The sequence below is a fragment of the Notamacropus eugenii genome, chromosome 1, assembly GCF_028372415.1.
Source record: "Notamacropus eugenii isolate mMacEug1 chromosome 1, mMacEug1.pri_v2, whole genome shotgun sequence".
In the NCBI taxonomy this organism is placed as follows: domain Eukaryota; kingdom Metazoa; phylum Chordata; class Mammalia; order Diprotodontia; family Macropodidae; genus Notamacropus; species Notamacropus eugenii.
The window spans coordinates 522752652-522774474 of record NC_092872.1 but is presented as its reverse complement, the minus strand read 5'-3'; the positions used below and the strand labels follow the sequence as shown (position 1 = coordinate 522774474).

At 38.9% G+C, this 21823-nt stretch overlaps 1 protein-coding gene across 1 annotated transcript in view; it reads left to right on the top strand.

Annotated features, from left to right (window-relative positions):
- Positions 1 to 1008: 1008 nt before the first annotated feature.
- NUDCD3 (NudC domain containing 3) overlaps positions 1009 to 21823 on the top strand; it is a 109210-nt gene continuing 88395 nt past the window's right edge. The window contains exons 1-2 of the mRNA XM_072633752.1: positions 1009 to 1572; positions 14615 to 14940. Of these exons, the coding sequence (XP_072489853.1) occupies positions 1381 to 1572; positions 14615 to 14940 (518 nt within the window). The 5' untranslated portion in view covers positions 1009 to 1380. The remainder of the gene's footprint in view (positions 1573 to 14614; positions 14941 to 21823) is intronic.

Genomic DNA, 21823 nt, shown 5'->3' with positions numbered 1-21823 from the left:
AGCTAGTAAGTGTCTGAGGCTGGATTTGAACTCCGATTTTCCTGCCCACAGCTCTATCCACTTAGCTTACTCATATCACCCAAATATGCCCCAGACTGAACTTAGCACTTCAGACTTGGCCTGACTAGGGCAAATTGGGGACCGCATAAAACACACCCCTTTTATCAGCCCAATAAAAATTTTTAAAGCTTTCCAACTTTCTCTTAAAGCAAAAGGTTTTCAGTTTTTAAAATTTCTTTAACTTTTAAAAATAACTTTTACCTTTACATTACCTTCAAAATCTTATGTTCTCCCCAACAGAGGGAAAAAAAGGTAGTTATACTATAAATATAACATTAAATAAATAGCTGTAAAGTTTACAGGGCTTCCGGAGCGCTCTAGGTGTTATCTCATTTGAAAAATTATAAAGAGAAGAAAAAAAATCAGTTTAGCAAAACCAGCCCGGCGCAGCGAGCCCAGAGGGCAATGCTCGGTGCGCAGGCAGCATGACTGGGAGGGTTGGCAGGGGATGTGGGGCACTCCTAGGGCCGCAAGGCAAGCACCGCTCTTGACAACACCCGGGGTCGGGATCGGGGTCGGGATCGGGGTCGGGATCGGGGTCGGGATCGGGGTCGGGATCCAGCGGTGCTCCGCGACCTCGGAATCTCCCTAGCCTCCTTTTCCTGGCGTGCACAACAGGGGGGCTGAAACCGAAACCATTTAACTTCCACACCAGCTGCAGCCCTCGGGGCGTCTGGTTCCAGGCCCGAGGTCACCCCGGTTCTCAGGACGCCGAGCGGACCGAGGCTAAGCACGATTCAGTCCGGAGAAACAAACTTCAAACAGAAAGGAGCCCGAAACTCGGAGTCACGTGACGCTCGGAACCCACGCGCGCGCAGTGGGAGGTGGCGATGTTTTCTCAGTGACGCGCGTACGTCACGTGGAGGGGGGAGGCGTAGAAAACTTCCTTTGCCCTCTTCCCACAGGGTCGTTGGGTGTCACGTGCTCGCCAACCCCCGACTTTCTGGTCTGGGCCCTCTTTTGGTTCCCCTGCTGCGTCGAGCCTGTTTAGCCAGGGCACCCACGCCGGAAATCCCGACGGCGGCGGCGGCCTCGGCGCCGGGGGAGGGACGTTGTCTCCGGAGGCAAGCAGGGCAGACCGGAAGTCCCTCGGTCTCGGCGGCTGGGTGGTGGAGCCGTTGACGGTGCCCACGCTTACACACATACACACAAACACACAAACACATACACACACACTCACACGCTCACATACAGCGGAAGCCGCCGGTCAGAGGCAGAGGCGGCGGCTGACGCTGAGACCCAGGCCGCGGCAGGCCGCTGCACCCCCTGTCCCCGAGTGTCAGTGTCCCTCCCGCCTCGGGGCCGACCGGGCCGGTCGCCATGGAGCCCGGGGCGGCGGAGCTGTACGACCAGGCGCTGCTGGGCATCCTGCAGCACGTGGGCAACGTCCAGGACTTTCTGCGGGTGTTGTTCGGTTTCCTTTACCGCAAGACGGACTTCTACCGCTTGCTGCGCCACTCGGCTGACCGCATGGGCTTCCCCCCCGGGGCGGCCCAAGCCATGGTGCTGCAGGTAACCGGGGGTGGGGGGGGCACGGCGGGGCGGGGCGGCTCGGCGCGACCCCACCCGAGGGCTGCGTCCCTTTGTCACCGGGGGTGTGGGGGGGGGAGCCGCCCTTTCGCCGCCACCTCTGCCCCGGTGCCCGGGATATGGAAGGGAGGGAGCGAGGAGAGCCCGGAGCTCGGTCACCCTCTGTTGGCCGCTTCCCCTCTCTGGCCCGCAGCTTCCTTTTCTGTAAAGTGACCTCTAAGACCTCTCCCAGCTCGGACGCTCTGGGAGTCTGTTTGGGGGGATTTCAGTCCCCTGGGTCTCTCCGGTCTATCCGAGGCCCCCTGCTGAGCTGCCTTCTTTGAAAGGGCGTGACGGGGCTCTTGCTGAGGGGGCCTGAGGACTTGGAATCAATCTGGAAGAGTTGGGTTTTCATTCCTGCCTTCACACCGCTCCTACAGTTGGAAGGAATCCTAGAGGTTTTCTTAGTGCTACCCCACTCGTTTTACCCATGGGAAAATCTGGGAAAAGAACTGAAGTAGTTTACCTACAGTTAAGCAGTGGTAGTGAAGACCTGCCATTTGAACCCAGGTCATATCGCTCCAAATCCAGCTCTTTTCATACTAACACTCTTTACTGTGATCTTGGACAAGATAGTTTCTCTCTGGATTTTAGTTTCCTCATCCGTAAAACGGGGAATAAAAAATAGCATCAACTCTGGCAATATTTTGAGGTTCCAATAAGGTAACGTTTCCTCAGCTGTAAAACAGGGAATAAAAGTAGCATCTATCTCAGGGATATTTTGAGGCTTCTAGGTAATGTATGTAAAACTTTGGCTTTATAAATCTTCAAAGAGGAATATAAATATTACCTATTTTTATGGTGGCCTGGACACCACTGGAGGCTTGGGAGCATCACTTAGAGAACTCCACTTTCCTGAGAGGAAAACATAAATAACCTCAATAGAACTAGAGCTATGTTAAAATGGAATAATTGACCAAGAGGTTGAAGGGAAGGAAGCAGGATCATAGGCTGTCAGGTTGTGGAATGGGCGCAATTTTTTGTTCAAAGTTTGATGAATTTCAAGGTGTCTATTTAAATCCAGAAGTAAAAATATTAATCTGTATCTGAGGTAGGAAGAAATTTCCTATATTAGTAAATTGGTGTCTTATGCCTCTACTAGGATTATAAATTTAAAGCTGGAAGGGACCTTAGAGGACATCCAGTGCAACCCCTTCATTTACAGATGAGAAAATTGAGGCCCAGAGAGATTAAGTGACTTGGCCAAGGTGACACAGATGTAAATATCAGAGGTGGGATTTGAACTTAGGTCCTTTAACTTGAAATCAAGTGCTTTTCCATTGTACCATCATGAACTGTGAATTATTTGAGGGCCAGCATTGTGTCTTTTCTAACCTTTCCTATGACCAGAAATTTCATCTAATAGTTCTGTACAAATAATAGTGATGATGATGATGATGATATAGATCACATTTATATGATGCTTTACATGTTATTTAATTTTCTCCTCATGACAGCCCTATGAAATAGATACTGTTATTATTTCCATTTTAAAGATGAGAGAATAAGTTCAGAGATGTTAAGTGACTTGCCTGGGTGTGAACATACAGCTCGCAAATGTGTGAGGCAGAATTGTTTTTCTTTTGCTTTTAAAGATATATTTTGTTTGTTTTAATCATCCAAGATCTGTCTTTTCACCTTTGTAACCCAATCCCCTACTTGAACATAAGAAAAACAAAAGCCATTACAAACTTGTATGGTCAATCAAAGCAAAATTCCAAACGGGTCTTGTCCAAAAAAAATTTGTCTTAGTACTTTACCTCTCAGGAGGTAGATAGCATATTAATTTTCTGGAACCCTGGTTGGTCATTATGCAGATAAAGAGTTTAGCACAATAGTATTCTATTCCATTTATATACTATATTTTGTTCATCTATTATTCAATTTATGGGCACCCTGTCAAGTTGCCATTCCTTGCCACCTCAAAAAAAGCTATTTTTTTATATCTTTAGAGTTTGTTTTGTTTAAAACTAATCCCTCCCTTGACTTAACCTTTCCTCTAAGACTCCTTTTCCCTAATCCCTGTTCCCTCCTATTTCCCTGTTGAATGAAAGGTATTTCTGTCTTCATCTGAGTATGTGTATTCTCCCTTCTTTTGACTATTTTGAATGAAAGGAAGGTTCAAATGTCTCTCTGTTCCCCCCCCTCCAACCCCTCTACATTCATCCTGATAAAGTAAGGTAATTTTCCCTAACCTTCCTTTCCCTTTTTAATCAGGAATGTTTGAAAGTTGTCTGTTTCTTTAAGAATCTGGTTTTTTTTTCTCCCATAATATTGCATTCAGTTTTGCTGGTAAGTTTTTCTTGACTATAAAGCCCATATAGCTTTTGCCTTCTGGAATATTATATTCCATGTTCTCTATTCCTTTATGGTGGTGACAGCTAAATTGTGTGTAATCTTGTGACTCCTTGGTACTGGAATTCTTTCTTTCTGTCTGTTTGAAGTATTTTTTCTTAGTTTTGGAAGTTCTAGGTTTTGGCTGTGATGTTCCTAAGAGTTTTCATTCTGAGGATTTTTTCATGAAATAACCAGTGGATTCTTTCTGTTTCTGCTTTGCACTCTGGTTCTAAGAGATCTGGGCAATTTTCTTTTAAGATTTCTTGAAACATTTCATATATGTGTGTGTGTGTATATATATATATATATATATATATATATAAAAATATATATATATATAAATATATATATACACACACATACGCACTTGTATATGTATACAGGTATGTTGCATATGTGTGTATATGTGCATATATAATATACATGCACACACATATATATTCTTGTTCTGGTCATGATGTTCAGATGGACCAATGATTTTTAAATTTTCTCTTCATTCTTTTCCAAGTTAGTTGTTTTTGCTATGAGAGAACTTGTATTTTCTTCTAGTTTTTTTTTCCTCTTTTGACTTTGTCTTAATATTTCTTGCGTGGGCAGCTAGGTGGTGCAATAGATAGAGCACCAGTGCAGGAGTCAGGAGGACCTGAGTTTAAATCTCACCTCAGACACTTGACACTCACTAACTGTGTGACATTGGGCAAGTCATTTCACCCCAATTGCCTCATTCTGGGTCATCTGGAGTCATCCTGATGAATATCTGGTCACTGGATTCCCATGGCTCTGGAGGGAGAAGTGAGGCTGGTGACCTGCACAAACAAAGTCAAGTACAAAACAAAAGTCAATTGCAAGTCATGTCATTATTTCTCTGATGGTATGGTCTTCTTCGGCAACGAAGGACGAACACACACAGTATTTCTTGATGCCTCATGAAATCGTTGGTTTCAATTTCGACCATTTAAACATTGCTTGGACACGCGTGGTTTCATATCTCTAGTGCCAAGATGTTAATTTTCTTTACAGTTTTTTATTCTATAGCTTTCATTTCCAATTTTTTCCTCATGCACTTTCATTCCATTTAGTAAAAAAAAAAAAAATTCAAAGTCTTGTTTCATATATTCCAGGAATTTTAGTTTAGTTTGAGCCCAAACTATTTTTCTGTGAGGCATTGTTTGTAGATGTTTTGGGGTAATTTTCCTTATCTGTGTTTGGGTCTTGAACTTTTCTGCCACCATAGTTACTCATTATGGTGGGGTTCTTTTTTTAGTTTGCCCATTCCTCTTCTTAATGAGTTTGCATTTAACATTAGAGCTGGGCCCTGCCACACTTTTGGAGGGAAGTTCTGGGTTGTTCCTGTTGCAACTTTCTTGGGGTATTGAGTTTTGTGTCTCCCAGGGTCTTAGTCACAAGTGAGAGACCTGCAAGCTTTCAGTGCTCCTAGAGTGGTCTGATCCAGGGCAAGGTCTGGAAGTTGTCCCCCTGCTCTGAACTCTGTAAGTTCCTCACCTCGGTTTGTGTTTGAGCAAGAGTAGACTACTGCTGGAGTCAGCCAACTGAAAGCTATGTTGGTTCAAAATGGCTGGAATGAAGGCTAAGATTCCTGCATTGGTTACTCCTTTGTAGACTGTGCTAGAGACTGGAAGTGAGACCCTGATCTGAGATTGGGTTCTGAGCCATAGCATTGCTGATTGCTTCTGAACGTCCTCCTTTTGCATAGGCAACCCAAGGTCTCTCTTTGTGGTTATGCCCCTCTCCTGTAAGTCCTCTTTGCATTCCATATAGTATCTGTGACCTGAAACTAGATATGAGTGGCAAGCAGTTAGTTGGCATCTGTCGCTGTTTCAATGCCGTAGTATGAATTTGAGAGTGTCTGTAAGAGTCTGGGATCTCCTCCTGGCCTAGTATTACAGCCTCTCCCTGGGCATTGCAGTATTTTGTACACCTTATGATTCAAGCCAGACTCTTCCCCAGCGTCCATGGACTTTTTTGTCTGTCTCCTCGAGCTGAAATGAGGTGGACAAATGACTCACTGTGACTTCTGGATTTGCCCAGCAGGATTTGGTGCATTTAACATGTTGCATTTTCTGTATTTGGAGAAGTTTTTTGGAGTGAAGCTTGCTGCAGTATTTCTTATCACTACTGTCTTGATTCTGCCTCACTGATGCTGAATTTGAACCCAGGTTTTATTTTTCTTTTTTGCATTTTAAAAAAATTTAATAAACATGTTAAATAAAATTTTAAAAATAAATTAAATTAAGGCAGACATGGTGCAAGGCACTGCAAATGTGAATGCAAAAAACAAAACAATCCCTTCTTGTAATGTGCTTTCATTCTAATAGGTAAGAAAACATGTACATATAAAACATATGCATAGCATAAATATAAAAAGTAGTTAAATACAGGGTATTTTGGGAAGGGAGGTGCTAGCAATTAAAAGGCCTTTAAAAGGTCTTAATGGTAGAGCCTCTTGAGTTTCATTGTTTTTCACCTTTTTGTAATTAATTTTTGGTTTTCAACATTCACTTCCATAAAATTTTGAGTTTAAAATTTTCTCAACCTCTCTTCCCCCCTCCCCAAGATGGTTTGCAATTTGATACAGACTTTACTTATACATTCATATTAAACATTTTCACATTAGTCTTGATGTAAAGCAGAATTAAAACTAATGGGAGAAAGAAGAAACAAAGCCAAACAACAAAAGAAAAGGAGAACAAATAGTGTGCTTCCATCTGCATTCAGAATTCAGAGTTCTTTCTTGGGATGTGGATAGCTTTTTTTCCTTCATGAATCTTTTGGAGTTATCCTAGATTCTTGCATTGCTATCAAAGTCAGTCATTGCACAAGGTGGCTGTCACTGTGTAGTGTTCATTTTACTCAACATCAGTTTATCTAAGTCTAGGTTTTTCTGAAGTTTGCCTGCTTATCATTTTTTATGGAACAATAATATTCCATTACATTCATATACCACAACTTGTTCAGCCATTCCCCAATTGATGGACATCCCTTCAGTTTCCAGTTCTTTGCCAGCACTCAAGGAGCTGCTGTATTTTTGTACATTGAGTCTTTTCCCCATTTTTATGATCTCTTTGGGATACAGCCCTAGAAGTGGTCTTGCTGGATCAAAGGGTATATGCACAGTTTTATATCCCTTTGGGCATAGTTCCAAATTGCTCTCCAGAATGGTTGGATCAGTTCTTAACTCCACTAACAATGCATTAGTGTTCCAATTTTCCCACATCTTCTCCAACCTTTATCATTTTCCTGTTTTGTCACGTTGGCCAGTTTGATAGGTGTGATGTGGTACCTCAGAGTTGTTTTGATTTGCATTTCTCTAATCAGTAGTGATTTAGAGCATCTTTTATTAACAATAGATAGTTTTAATTTCTTCCTCTGAAAACTGCCTGTTCATATTCTTTGATCATTTATCAATTGGGGAATAACTTGTATTTTTATAAATTCAAATCAGTTCTCTATATATTTTATGAATGAGACCTTTCTCAGAGACACTGGCTGTAATAATTGCTTCCTAGCTTTCCGCTTCCCTTCTAATCTTGGTTGCCTTGGCTTCGTGCAAAACTTTTCCATTTGATGTTACTAAAATTGTGTGTTTTGCAGTTCATGATTGAACCCAGGTCTTGGTAGTTGTATTATAGTATTCTGCTCAAATTAGTCAGCTAATACTTGATTGCTTATTTTGCTCAGTTATTGAGAGTCTTTTTGGCTTAGTAGATGCAGTGCCTTACTGTACTTGGGATTCTGGAGATCTTGGGTTATAATCTTGTTTCAGGTAGTTATTAGTTTAGTGATCGTAAGTCACTTAGACTGAGCCAGTTTCTTCATGAGTAACAGTAGCAGGGTTGTGGTAATTTCTCTGTTATCTCTTTTAGATGTGGAATCTCATTCCAGCTTTTCACCGAAAGATTTCATTAATTTGGGTTTAGATCCAAAATATTTACTTCCTATCTACCTATTCCTTTCCTAATCACCGCAAAATAGCATCTATCCACACAATTCTACCAAAATTACTTTTTTTCTATGATTATAGATGATTTCCTTCTTGCCAAATTTACCTGGAACATAATTGAGCTCACATATTTATCTTACTGTGTGGGCTTTGTGCCAGACTGTTGAATAGAGTATATAGAGTATACAAAATTACTTATATTCTAGGGGGATAAGGCAAGTATGCAAATAACTAATAGAGTGAATGCCATATAAAGGAAGGCTGATGGTATAGGAGATAGTGCTAGGTGTAGAAAAACAAAGACCTGGTTTTACTTCTGCCTGACGCTAACCATAGCACTGGGCAAGTCACTCAGTCTTTGTGTATGCCTGAGACAGCTCTCTACTAAGTCAGTCTAGAATAGATGGATGGCTTTCTGAGTTGTGAAGGGGAATTCCCCAAATAACAAAATCATGGATTCTATGTACGAACATTGTGTTTTTGTACCCTGTAACTTATTTTCTATAAGTGTCATAAGAAAGATACTTCTGTATAAATTGAAGTACCTGCCCTAACCTCAGGAAGCTTAAAGAGGGCAGAGAATTGTGAGCATAGAAACATTTTAGGAACATAGCTGAAATGCTTAAATATGAGTGAAGTTTACAAATAACTGGGTATACAGAGAGAATGGTGACCCAAGATTAGAACCTTCAGTGACTATCTGGAAGTGTGAGGTGGGAAGAATGCCAGTAAAAAACCAGGAAAGTGTAGTTTCACAGAAACTGACAAAAATTTTAATAATGTGGTTCACATGTATATAGTGCTTTATAGTTTGCAAAATGCTTTACTCACAATCAACAAGTGTCATTATCCTTATTTTCACATAAGGAAACTGAAACAGATCAATTGACTTGCCCAGTATATACAGGGAGTAAATGTTAAAGCCAGTACTCAAACCCAAGTCTTCTGAATCCACATCCAGTACTTTCCTTTTTATTACATAGCCATTCTTATAAGGAATAGATGTTCAGATGTCTCAAGTAGAGTTGATAAGGAAGATGTCATTCAGAGCCTTAGAGCAGGACTTCTTAACCTGGAATCTGTGAACTTACTTTAAAAAAAATTTCTTTTGTAACTATTTCAACATAATTGATTTCCTTTATAATCTTATTTTATTTTATTAATTGAAAAGGATTAATCTGAGAAGGGGTCCATAGGCTTAACCAGATTGCCAAAACAAAAAATGTTGAAAAACCTGTGCCTTAGAGAAAATGGTATCAGTGGAGTTGTGTGATAAGAAGCTAGATTGCTGGGATTAGGAAAGTGAGTAACTAGGACATAGAAGTTTTGGATATAGAACTCAAGTTCATGAAATTGAAAAGTGAAAAGTTGGAAAAAAATTGCTCATTTAGGAGGAGTGAATAGCAAGTTCTTGCTTAAGGTAACTTCTCAAGATGGGGAGATATGAATATGTTTGCAGACAACTAAAAGAACTTGTGGGGAAAAATAACTGAAGGAGAGGATATTTGAAAGGTAGAGATGACCATCACCATAGATAATCACATAAATGTGACTCGACTGTCACTTAACCTTTTTGGGGAGTCAGTTTCCTCATCTATAAAATGAGGAGGTTGGTAAAATAAGATTTCTTCCACCTCTAATCTGTAACCCAAATTGTAAGAATAATTGCAAAGAAATAGAGAAGAATGGGGTCCATGAGTATAGGCCCCTGCCTGTTTAACTTTATAGAGAAAAGAAATGTCCCTAGCTTAGAGGGAAGGATAAAGGACCATATAGGGACCGTGATATGAATTCAGACCCTTTGAATCCAAACTTCACAGAACAAATCTCCTTAATAAAAAGATTTGTTCAGTAAAACTTGGATTCAGCCAAAAGACTGCACCCAAGGACCTAGAAGATCACATGTGGCCTCAGGGCTGCAGGTTCCTTACTCCTGGTCTAGAATAATTACTGTGGGAAATATACTAGGTGAAAATGAGATTAATAAAGAAATTGAACAGCAAGGAGGACGAAAGTTAAGATGGGTAATATGAATCTGTCGTTGCCTGAGTCAGCACTATTCAGTGGTTTTTGTACTCTGTAGCTTAAAAACAGGAAAAAAAAAAAAGAAATCAAACAATATGAGTGACCTAGGGTTAAGGGTAGGCACAGTTAGACTAATTAAAGGAATTAATTAAAGAATAAAGAAGTGCAGAGGGCTGAAGCATTTGACTAGAGTCGGGGATGAAAAGTGTTTTCTATAGCCAGAGCATTCTAATGAACTGAGAGAAATATGACGTAGTGAGAGTGGATTTGGTGGGCATTTATCAAATATTCATTGAACACACACTATGTGGGAAGCCGCATTGTCAGAGGGACTGTGAGGGATACAAAGTTGTGTAAAACCTAGTCTCTTCCCTTAAGGAGTTTATGATCTAAAGAGGGATAAAAAACAGCAAAATGGCTACAGTGCAAGGCAATATAAAATAAGTGCCACTGAATAATACAAAGAAAGTGCCATAGGGTATGAGAGCATGGAAAGGTCATTGTTGACCAGGATGATCTGGAAAGACTATATGGAGGAGCTGACATTTAAATTATGCCTGGAAGGATGGATAAGATTCTAGTTGGTGGAGGTGGTGAAAATACAATGGGAGAAAGGAACAGCATGAACAAAGGCTGTGGGTAAGCATAGGCAAAGAGATAATAAAATTACTGCCTTTTGCAGATAATGGTGGTGTACTTAGAGAGTACTAGAAAGTCAACTCAAATTTAATTGAAATAATAACTTTAGCAAAGTTGTATGATATCAGATAAATCCATATGTCACCAGCATTCCTATGTACTATATTCAACATAATCTAGCAAGAAGAGCTAGAAGGAGAAATTTTGTTCAAATACCTATAGAAACCACAAAATACTTAGAAGAATATTATCTAAGATTTCACCCAAGGACTGTGTGCATCTGACCATAAAACATGCTTTGTTGCAAAAATAAAGATAGACAAATAATTGGACAAACATTAATTCCTCTTGAGGTAGGTTGAACTAATATAATGAAAATGACTACTATCTTGGTAGCCAGATTTTGGAAAGTAAGGGTTGTTTTCTTATTGGGAAAAGACTAAATGAGTGATGTTATAGTCATATGATGTAATATCATCGTTCTATAAGAAATGATAAAATGAACAGTCTCAAGAGAAACTCTGAAGGACCTTTATGAACTGAGGTAGCACAAAGTAAAGAGAACTAGGAGCAGTTTATACAGTGGTAACAACATTATAGAGAAGGATAGCTTTGAAAGACTTTAGAACTCTCATTAGCACAATGGTAAACTACGAGTCCAAAAGAACAAAGATTAAATATGCCACCTCACCTCACCTTAGAATGTAGAGACAGAAATTATTGGACATACTAATGTGGGAGTTTTTTCCCCTGGACTATGTAGATATGTATTGTGGAATTTATTTTTGGGTTTGTGTTTTTAAAATTTGCTCAGTGGGAGAGGAGAGTGGTGTGAAGAACAGATTTAAAAAAAAAACAAAACACTTGAAAAAACCCCAAAAGATATGGAGCTAGAATGTCAAGGTTTGGGATGTGTCCAGTTTGTAGTGATGAGACAGAGAGGGAGAATATAGTGGGTTGTAGTCTCCCATATTTAAAACTTTGATATTATATTTAATTCTTCCTTCTCATTTCTTTTTCATATCCAGTCAGGTACCAACTGCTATAAATTCCATTTCGTTTATCTTTTTCTTCTCTTTTCACTACCACTGTCCTAATAATTCATCCTTGTTACCACCTGCATGAAGTTATTTCCCCTGAACTACGTAGATATGTATTGTGGGATTTATTTTTGCATGGATTATTGTAATAACCTCTAACAGGTCTTTCTGCCTCTTCTTTAGGCTTCCTTTCAACTATGCCTTCATACCACTGGTAGGTGCTACATAGTCCTTGTGCCTCAAACTCTGTAATAACTCCTTTTTGCCTTCCAAGTAAAGTTCACACTCTTTAGCTTGGTGATCAGATGCTAACACAGATGCCCTTCTATCTTAGCTTGTCTCTCTTTCATTTTTTCTATGCTTCAGTCAAAGGAGACTAAGTACTATCATCTATAGGTATCTATTACTTCTCTCTTCTGTGTGTCTTTGCTCACACTGTTCCTTATGCCTGGAATGTCTACTCCACTTGTTGAATTCCTCCTTATCTTTTAAAGTCAGGGATCCATTTTCCAATTCTCTCCATCAGTCCCCCCTCCTTACCTTTTCCCCCTTGGGTCACACATAACATTGTGCATTTATAATATAGTTTATATTATAGCTGTTTGTGATGTGCTCTTTTACTAGATTATGATCTGCCTATAATTTTTTATTCTTTTTTCTACTTTGTTCTTTTACTACTTTTATTCCTTTCTCAGAGAGTTCTTTGTTGCTAGCTAGATCATGTCTTCTAATTTTCTCTTGGACTTTTGTTGTTCTTTTAGGCTACCTAGCTTATAATTTATTCTGTATTATAGTTGTGTCATGGTTACTTTATAAATGCAAAGTACTGTGTGAGATACAAGGGGGAAAAGGTCTAGAAGAGGGAGGAAGGTGAGGGTAAGGTGAGAGAGAATCAAAAAAACTTCCTGGGGGAACTGGTATTTAAGTGAGGTGATGCTATGACTTGCAAGTGAATTGGATTTAAGCGAGAGAAGGCTGTGCAAAGTCACCAATCTTACTTTCACCTCTGGAGCCGCTTGGGTCCAATGGCAAGATACAGATCAGGACAACTGGAGATGGCCCAGGATGCAGTGGGTAACCTTGGCCTTTTCAAGCCAAGGTTTTTAACAGGCCTCAGTTTGACTGAGGCAATGCCTATTCATGGATTAAGACTTAGTAAGAAATGAGGAAATGGGACCTATTATTGGCCAGTCAATGAGAGTGATGTGGGGTTTAGTAAGGCTAGTATTTAAAAGAAAAGGGAAAAAAATTTTCCGAGATCAAAAATTTACATTCTTTTTGGGCAGAGCACCTAAAGGTAAGGGTGTGGTACCCTAAAGTGAACTGTGGTAAAGAGGAAAGAGAGAAAGAAAGAGGGGTGGGGAGGGAAGGAAAAGAGGTCCCAGATCAAACCCTGCTTGGTCTGTGGGCCCTGATTGGCCCAGAATGAATGTAAATAGCAGTTGCTAATGTTTTGGCCAGAATCCCTGAGGGTCTTCCCCTTCCAGATGTGGTTTTTTTTTTTAAGAGGCCATACTTTGTGGCATTTCTTATTAAATCTTAATCCATATTACTAAAGAAGACTCCTGATGTGAGAAGAGTATGTCTGCAAATGACTGATATAAAAACAAAAGTAACCAATACAAGTTATTAGTGACTTCATAGAGAGTGTTTTACAAGAATTGCAGGGTAGGAAACCAGTAGATGCTTATCATTAAATAAAGTAACATGTGAAACAGGTATAAGGTGTTATTATTATTATTATTGAGGCTAGAATAAGTACTGAAATAGTGGAGGTATCCCACGTGTGGTAGGATGTATGAATGATGACAGATTGGGGAGAAAGTGAGCAGTATCTGGTCCAGGGTGTCATGATGCTCTTGCTCTCTTGCTGTGCAGTAGAAATGGAGGTGAAGGCCAATAAGCTACTCAAGTTATCTAGGAATGTAGAAACAAAGCTATTTGTGGTTGGTTTCTAGTTTTGAAATTAAGGGCTTGTTTCTCTGCCCATGACTTTGTTTTTGCTCATATTTCTACTTTACCCTTTTACTACTGTTACTACTTTCCTCTTACTTGATGAATTCTTTTTTTGTTGCTTAGATAACTTCTACTTCTCTCCTGTGCTCTTTTTGTTCCGTTAGACTGGCTAATTTATCTAGCTTCTCTGAAATTAGTTTTTGTCCTCCCCCTTTTCCCCCATATGTCAAGAAGCAGTAATACATACTTTTGTCTGTGGGCAGTAGCATAGTAAACTAAACCGTATCCCCTGGGTATTAAACTTCAACTGATTTCCCATCTGGCATTTAATCTAAATTGATAAATGTCTCTAAAATGTAGGACAATGACTGTTGCTTTAGATTTTTTTTTATATTTTATGTATTTGTTTAGTAAGAGATGATAACGTGTTTTTTTCTTAGTATTCAATAAAAAGAAAGCTATATTGATAAAATGTTAGGCATTTACAAGGATGATGACACACTGAGCTTTGGGTGACTTTTGGTGGGGGGTAGAAATATATTCTTTTTGTATTACCTGTGGAAATCTTATTTACAAGGCCTAGCTTAGGTGTCACTTCAACTATATAGCTTTCGCTGATCCTTACCGCAGATGAAAGTGATCCCTTTGTCCTTAACTTCTTAGAGCACTTTGTTTGAGTATCTCCTTTTACTTTACCATATACTACCTGGTACTGTGGTTACTTATACAGGCAGGCTGCATCACCTTACAGCCCAATGAGATGATAAGTCCTCTGAGGGCAGGACCCATGTGTCTTTTTTCTTCTCTTGCTGAAGAAGAAGTGAGAGGCACTTAGTGCTTGGTAAATTTAAGACCTGGTACTGATGTTGTTTGTGCTGGTTTGTACAGTAGCTTGGTGAAGTCGAAGTACATTTCCCATTTAGCAGTTGCATTTTGATACTGAACTTAACAGATTCTAACCCATTACAGAGCATGTAAAGTACAGTACTGGATAGTTGGATTGATCATATTATTCTTTTGGCTTTAGGTGTTCAAAAACTTTGAGTACATGGCTCGTCAAGACGATGAGAGGAGAAGAAAGGAACTTGAAGAGAAAATGAGAAGAAAGGAAGAGGAGGAGGCTGTGGCAGCAGCAACTGCTGAAAAAGTGCCAGCCCCAGCCCAGGAGGTGGAGATAGACTCTGCCACAGAGTGTGACCCTGCTGCAGGGACTGTTGGGCATCAGGAAACAAAGAGGGTGAAACCACTTGCACCTCCAGGGGCTGAGCAGGAGGCAGGTCACAACTCCACAGAGGCAGAACCTCCAGCAGTAGCGGTGGCTGACGTTCCAGTTGAACCACAGGCCCTTCCCAAGTAAGGATTTCAGTTTTGAAGCTTCCTTTCCACACTGGCAGTTGGGTTTAGCTCAGATGGGGTTTCATGTGATAGGCATACTCTTTCTGTCCTTTTGTTTATTAAGCACAATGCATTTTCATAATGCATTATGGTGCTTCAGATGGTCCACACTGGGTTGTATAAAAGATAGTAAACTTTTTTCCTCCTTATTTCTTCTCTATGGAAATTTGTAGAGTAGCATAGGAATTTGTCCATGACTATATGCTAAATCAGTATTGAAGCCAGAATCAGAATTCCCAACTTCCCTAACTGTTCTATTTTTTTTGAAGCCAACATTATCCTGTATAAGCTCTCTAAGCATTATTAAGAGGAGCTTTTCTTGCTTAAGTACTTGCTTTTCCTTGTAATGTGTAGTATAGTGCAATTGCTGCAGTCCAAGCATATACTATACATAGTGATTATTATGTAACATTTTTAAAGTCCTCATACTTTTCTGAGTGATCCAAACTAGCAACAAAGGGTTGCCCTTTTTGGAGTCTGTGGGCAATTTAGTTTTCTCATTAAGTGAAAAAAGCTGAAACCTCCATATAGAAAGCATACTATCTTTATCTTAGCTGTGGAATTATAGAAAAGGAAGAAGTTGTATATCCTAGTATGCTTTCTTTTTTGGGTGAATCTCTTGATTTCAAAGGTAAATGTAGATCTTTGTACTTTTCTTTTTATAGGTCTGTTTGATTCTTATTCAGATTCACATTCATTATCACTTTTCTTAGTATGTATCTTGAGATCACTAAGTTCTTGAGATCTTAATCCTTTTTTTCTGATACCCATATAGGCCATGGCTAGGCTTGGCGTTTTTGTTGAAATAGTAGAGATACTTCTTGACTTGAAAGTGATTGATTGCCAAGTACTTATCTTTATCACTCTGTAAGGAATTGTCTCATCACTGACTGTTTAATCTTATGGTTTCCTATTATTATGAATGATTTTCTTAGTCTCCTTTCAGAGCTCCTTGCAAATACATGGTGAGCTTATAATTTTATTGGTACTTTGATGGCTACTGCATCAGTGGTTCTTTGATCTTATTGTAAGTGCTCCCTGCAGTGGTGTAAACTAGAACCCATCCATGTCTTCTTATTCTGTGCAACTCTTGTACTTCCCCTCCTGTGGGTCCTCCATAAAGGCTATGCCCAGCATGTTGGAAGCTTTCCTTTAAATTTCTTTACATTGTGTAGATACCAGTGGAGCAAACAACCTCTACATTGATCATGCATTGCTTTTGTTACTTGACCGGCACATCTCTTTTTCTAGTTACATATTTCTCAGATAATCTTTTGTGTTGCTTCTCTGCAGTTCTTTGTTCCTAATATATTATAGAGTATTCTTACCCACTGTGAATCCCTCTGTTGCCTTTTGGGTGGCTTGCACCTTTGATTCTTCAGAGAATATGGCATAGCTGCATAGCATCCCTGAAAGAATATTGGTATTAAAAAGATGGGGCTTTGTTTCATGGAGAAGCTTAAAGTTATTAAAAACATTGCACAGTTTCATTAATGCAATCTAGTCTGTTTTCTTTCTTCTCCTCATTTCTGAACCCTCTTAATTTTTTATTGAGAGTATCTGTCCACATTTTACATACACACACACATACACAACATAGGGGTGAGTGTGTGTATGTAGTGATAGTCCAGCTTTTTAGCTATATTTTTGCAACTGATATTTTATAGTCCATTACAGTTAAACAGTTAGGTACAGAGAATATGAGATACCACTGTATTTACTGTTTTTTAAAAAAACTAAAACCCCATTTGATTCAATAAATCGAAATGCCAACTTGAAAACTCTTTGAAAACTAGTATTTTTCATTTAGAAACACATAATTGTTTGAAAGCAGCAATAACAGATATAACTTTCACCCATTAATTATAAATTTCAGTTAAAAGATAATGTATAACTACTTTGTAAGTGCTTAGGAATACAGTATGAATAATGCTAAAATGCTACAAGTAATAGAGTTGTGGAATGTTGGTGTTGGAAAGTACCTTAGAGAAGATCTGAGGTAATGCCTTCATTTATAGGTGAAAAAACTGCTTAGAGAAATAAAGTGAGTTGCCCAAGGTCATGTGTAGTTCCCAAGAAAGGCTTATTGGAGGAGATGGTGCTTGATTCAAGTCTTGGTGCACATAGTTGCTGGAACCTAAATTCCATTCCTAATTTTATTTTCTTTTTGAGACTAGTTTTTCCTCTCTTCTGCAGCTTTGGAGTGCACTGGCCACTCATGATCCCAACCCTATGTTGATTGGCATGGGGGGACCTTTGTCTTCTTCTATTTCTGACTTGGGTTAGTTCCATCTTCCCCATTCAGAGGCTCATCATATCAGTGTCAGACTTTGTGCAGAAACTTGCTTGGCTTTAGTTCATTTGCTGCTCAGACTGGGTGAGCTTGAGATCAGAAATATCACCTCAGTAGAAATATGACCTCCAACCTCAGGTGCAGGTGTTATAGGTGTATGTCACCAGGGGGTGGCAGGATTTTGTGTATATGGGGAGGGGCTGGACTGAGAAATTTAGATTTTAATATTAATAGGTGATTGGATGTAACCATAGGTTCTGGATTAAGGTAGTTATCTGATACAAAAAAGCCATGTGAGATTTTGGCAGTTTATGTACAGATTAAACTGGAATGAAAAAAGGCTAGTTACAGAGATGGTCAAGGAGGGGTGTGTTGTTAAGTGTTGGTATAGTAGAATTCAGGTGTTTAAGGGACTTGATTTTCTTATTTCCCATAGCCTGATCGAGCTTAAGACTTAATACATATCTATGACTATTACAAGTATGGCTTAAAATAGTTCTTCAAAAATCTTCTAGAGATGCTCTTGGCTTTGGTTTTTGCTTTTGTAGGCTTATTAAAAATCCAAATTTGCTTTGATAGTTTGTGAATTTAAATTGAGTTATAAATAAGTTAGAAGTAAGTGTCTCTCTGTTCATCAACATTTCCTACTGTCTGGTAGTTGTTTTAGCCACTGCTAAGAATTGTCCTGCAGCACACCAGAAAGTACTGTCAATTTTTGACTGTTTTTTGGTTCTCCTTGAATACAGTAGCCAGAGAAGTTAGTTCTGGGTAAAATTTAGTGCTAAGGCTTACACTGATAAAGACTATCTTAAGGGCTATCTTTTGAGTTGGTCTGATTTTTGTCATGCTCCAAGTCTCTCCATTTCAATATCTACATTGTAATCTATAGATCTAAAGTTTTGATACTTGAGTAAAAACTCAGATTTATGAGGTATTCTCCCTATTTTATCCCTAAAGAAATCAATAGAGCAAGGTACTAATTTGCCCATAGCCATATAGCAAATAAATAACAGAGTAGAATCAAAATTCTCAGTACAGTTCATTGCACAGCTCTGTGGTGGTTTTTTTTTTTTCAAGACTGCATCATCTTGTAGAATGTATTGTTGCATTCGATTTGTCACTCAAGGTCCTTATCTGTGTCACCATTTGCATAGTGGACTCTTTTCTTTCAGAATAGGATTATTTAGGCCCTCTGGTTTTGCTAAGTACTACTTGAAGAATTTCTAATCCTTAAAAAGAGGCTTGGTTAGACTGAAAGTCCGTGGGGTGCAGTGGATAGAGACCTGACATTGAAGCCAGACAAACTTGGATTTCAGTTCTGCCACTCTAACATACTGTCTTTCATCCAGGAGTATCTTATGACAGTGAAATCGCAGGTATAGTTCCTAGTTTTATTTTTCTTGGCTGGATACCTTGGAAAAACTGTCTACCCTCATTGTCTCCTCTTCCTCCCCCTTTACATACTTCTTAATCTTAAACCATCTGGGTTCCAACCTCATGAGTCAACTGAAACTGCCCTCTCCAGAAGTGACTAATAGTCTCTTAATTGTCAAAGTTCCTGATACCTTTTTCTCAGTTTTTAACCTTCTTGATCTCTCTCTGGCATTTGACACCACTGATACTGCTTTTCTTCTGAATATTCTTTGTTTTCCTCTGGATTTCGTGACACTACTCTCTTTTGGCTCTTCTGCTACCTGTCTGACTGCTCCTCATTTTTTTTTTTTGCTGGTTCTTCATCTTCTGCTCCCTAACTGTGGATATAGCTTTGTCCTTGGCCCTCTTGTCTGATGTTCTCTTGATGATGTCTTTAGAGTTTAATTATTTCTGCAGTGATAACTCACAAATCTCCGGTCCCAGTTTTTCCCCTTGAGCTCTAATCCCTCATCACCAGCTGGCCTACTGGTGATTTTGAGCTAGGTATCATATAGACATTTCACCTTTAACATGTCCAAAACAGAATTCATCATTTTAAATATCAACTAACTTCTCTTTCTGAGTTTCCCTATTTGTATTGAGGGTATTACCATTCTGTGCCTGCCTCATAGTAAGTACTTAATATGAGTCTGTCTGTTCATCCATTTTCCCAGTTACCCAAATTCATTATCTCAGTGTCATCCTCCACTCCTTAGTCATTTGTTGAGTCTTATTAATTCAGCCTCCGTAACATGTTTTACGTCTGTCCTCTATTCACACATCCTTCACTGTAGTTCAGGACTTTATTGCCTTTTTCCTGGACTATTGCAGTAGCCTCTTTTTTGGTTTCACTGCCTCAAGTGTTTTCTTTTTCTAATCCATTCTTCACACAGCTGTAAAAATGATTTTTCCTAAAGTATAAGTCTGACTACATCACTGCTGTACTCAGTAAAATCTACATGATCTTTAGGATCAGATATAAACTCCTCTGTATGGCATTTAAAGATCTTCATAGTCAGATCCCACCTTACCTTTCTCTGTTAGACATTACTCCCATTCAGGTACCTTGTGGTCCAGGCACGCTGGCCTTTTTACTGTTTTCATACAGTGTCCTCCCATTTCTTGCTTCTGTGCCTTTGCACTGTCTATCCTCTGTCCTCTATACCCATAATTTGTCTCCTCCTTACCCTCTGTCTCAGAATTCTTAGGTTTCTTCAGGTTTCAGCACAAGTACTACTTTCCATATGAAACCTTTCTGATTTTTCCTTTCTTCCCCCCATTTGTTAATGCCTTCCACCCAAATCATCTTATATCTACTTTGGTTACACCTATGTATATATGTACATATCGTCTCTCCCTGGCTAGTTTGTTAACCACCTTGATGGCAGGGAGTGTTTCACTTTCATCTTTGTGTTCGCAGTGCCTGTCATAGTGCTTAGCACACTGTAGGAGCTTAATCAGTTTTTTTCTTCCTAAGACTTTTAGCTTTATCTACCAGTTTCAGGTAGATTCACACACACAGTCTTGTTACGCATTGTAGCTAATACTTTTAGTACGCTAATCAGGCATTTAGCAATTTCTTCTGGTCTTAAAATTAATTATTTATTTTTATTGTGAACTTAATAAACAGCAAATAAAATGAGTATTTCTCTATACCATTTAAAACAGAAATAAGATTATACATAGATCCATGAATATGCCTTGCTTCAGTTTGCTTTTCCTTTTAAGTATAATGTAAATTCAACCTGCAATTTTTAAAGGTAAACTGCTTGTCTGTTTCTTTCTCTTGAAGTCATTCAAAAAAATGTTTCAATGACTTCTTTTTCTTTTTTTTCCTTTGATAAGACTATTACTAACTCTTTTTTCACCTTTTCTTCCATCTCTGACAATAAATTCTAATTTGATTGATATGATTAGTTTTATCTGTTGTGGAGTACTAGTTGAAGGAACTTCTCATTTTTCCCACTTACTACTTAAGTGGCTTGGCTTTGGTATCAATTTACTAGGGTAAATGAAGATCAGAATTATTCCCTAGTTGCCTGAAGTGTCCTACTTTCATTCTTTCAGGCAGTGAAGCAAGGCAAGTGAATGGTACTAATACTCAAAAACCAGTTTTCTGGTCTAACAAGTTCTTAATTTAGGATTTGTTAATATGTTGTCACCTCACTTTGTGTCTGGCTTCACTGTCTGATACTGCTGAGAGCATTTTGGGAAGTTTGGGGCTGATGATTTTAATGTCTTGCTTGAGCTCTCCTGGAAGGGTGCTTGAGTAGGATAAAGAGTTGTTCTAAAAGATAAATAGAGCATGTTTTGCAGTGAGGAAGAACTAGAGACCAATGTGGAGGTTTTGTGTTTGGCTTTGGTTGGTAGTGCCCAGATGTAATTGCTGTATGACTTCTAGTTCAAAATTTTTAAGTGAGCCAGGTATATGTCCCCTACTTCAGAGTGTACCAGCATGTCTAGCAGTTAACCAAATCTTTTGTTGGTAGTTTGAGGAGATGCCAATAAAACTGAATGCCAGAAATTGCCTTTGTAAAGTGAGAAGTTTTGTGAAGACCACAATTCTGTTGCCTACATTTGCAAACTCACAAAGGTTTGTCGACCAGTACTGCTAAGACTCTTGTGGAGTTATAGCTAGTGTTTGAGCATCTATTATAATGGAGGAATATGAGGCATAATTAAATGAAATAAATAAATGAATTCTCTTAATTTGTATTAGCCAGTATTTCAACCTTTGTCACCAGCAAATGTTTTAATATTAATAGCTTTACTAATTACTTGAGTTTCATTGTATCTCTGTGTTAAACCTTTGAATAATAATAAACATTTGTCTAGTACTTTGAAGTTTCAAAAAGCTTTATGTAAATTTTCTCATTTGATTTTCACAATGTGAGGCCAAGTACTCCAGATATAAAGTAGGTAATACAGGATGAAGGTACTCATCTAGCAGTAGTGAAATTGCTAGCTGGTCTAGAGTTACAAAATAAGTAAACTGGTACTAGAACAATAGAGGTGACTTGTACAGATATCTGTATCAGTAAATTTACATTTTAAATAAAAAAAACAGGTTTTTGTCCCTACTGTAGTCTAAAAGGATGTTGCTATTTTTTACCATTATTTTTCTGAGGTAGGAGA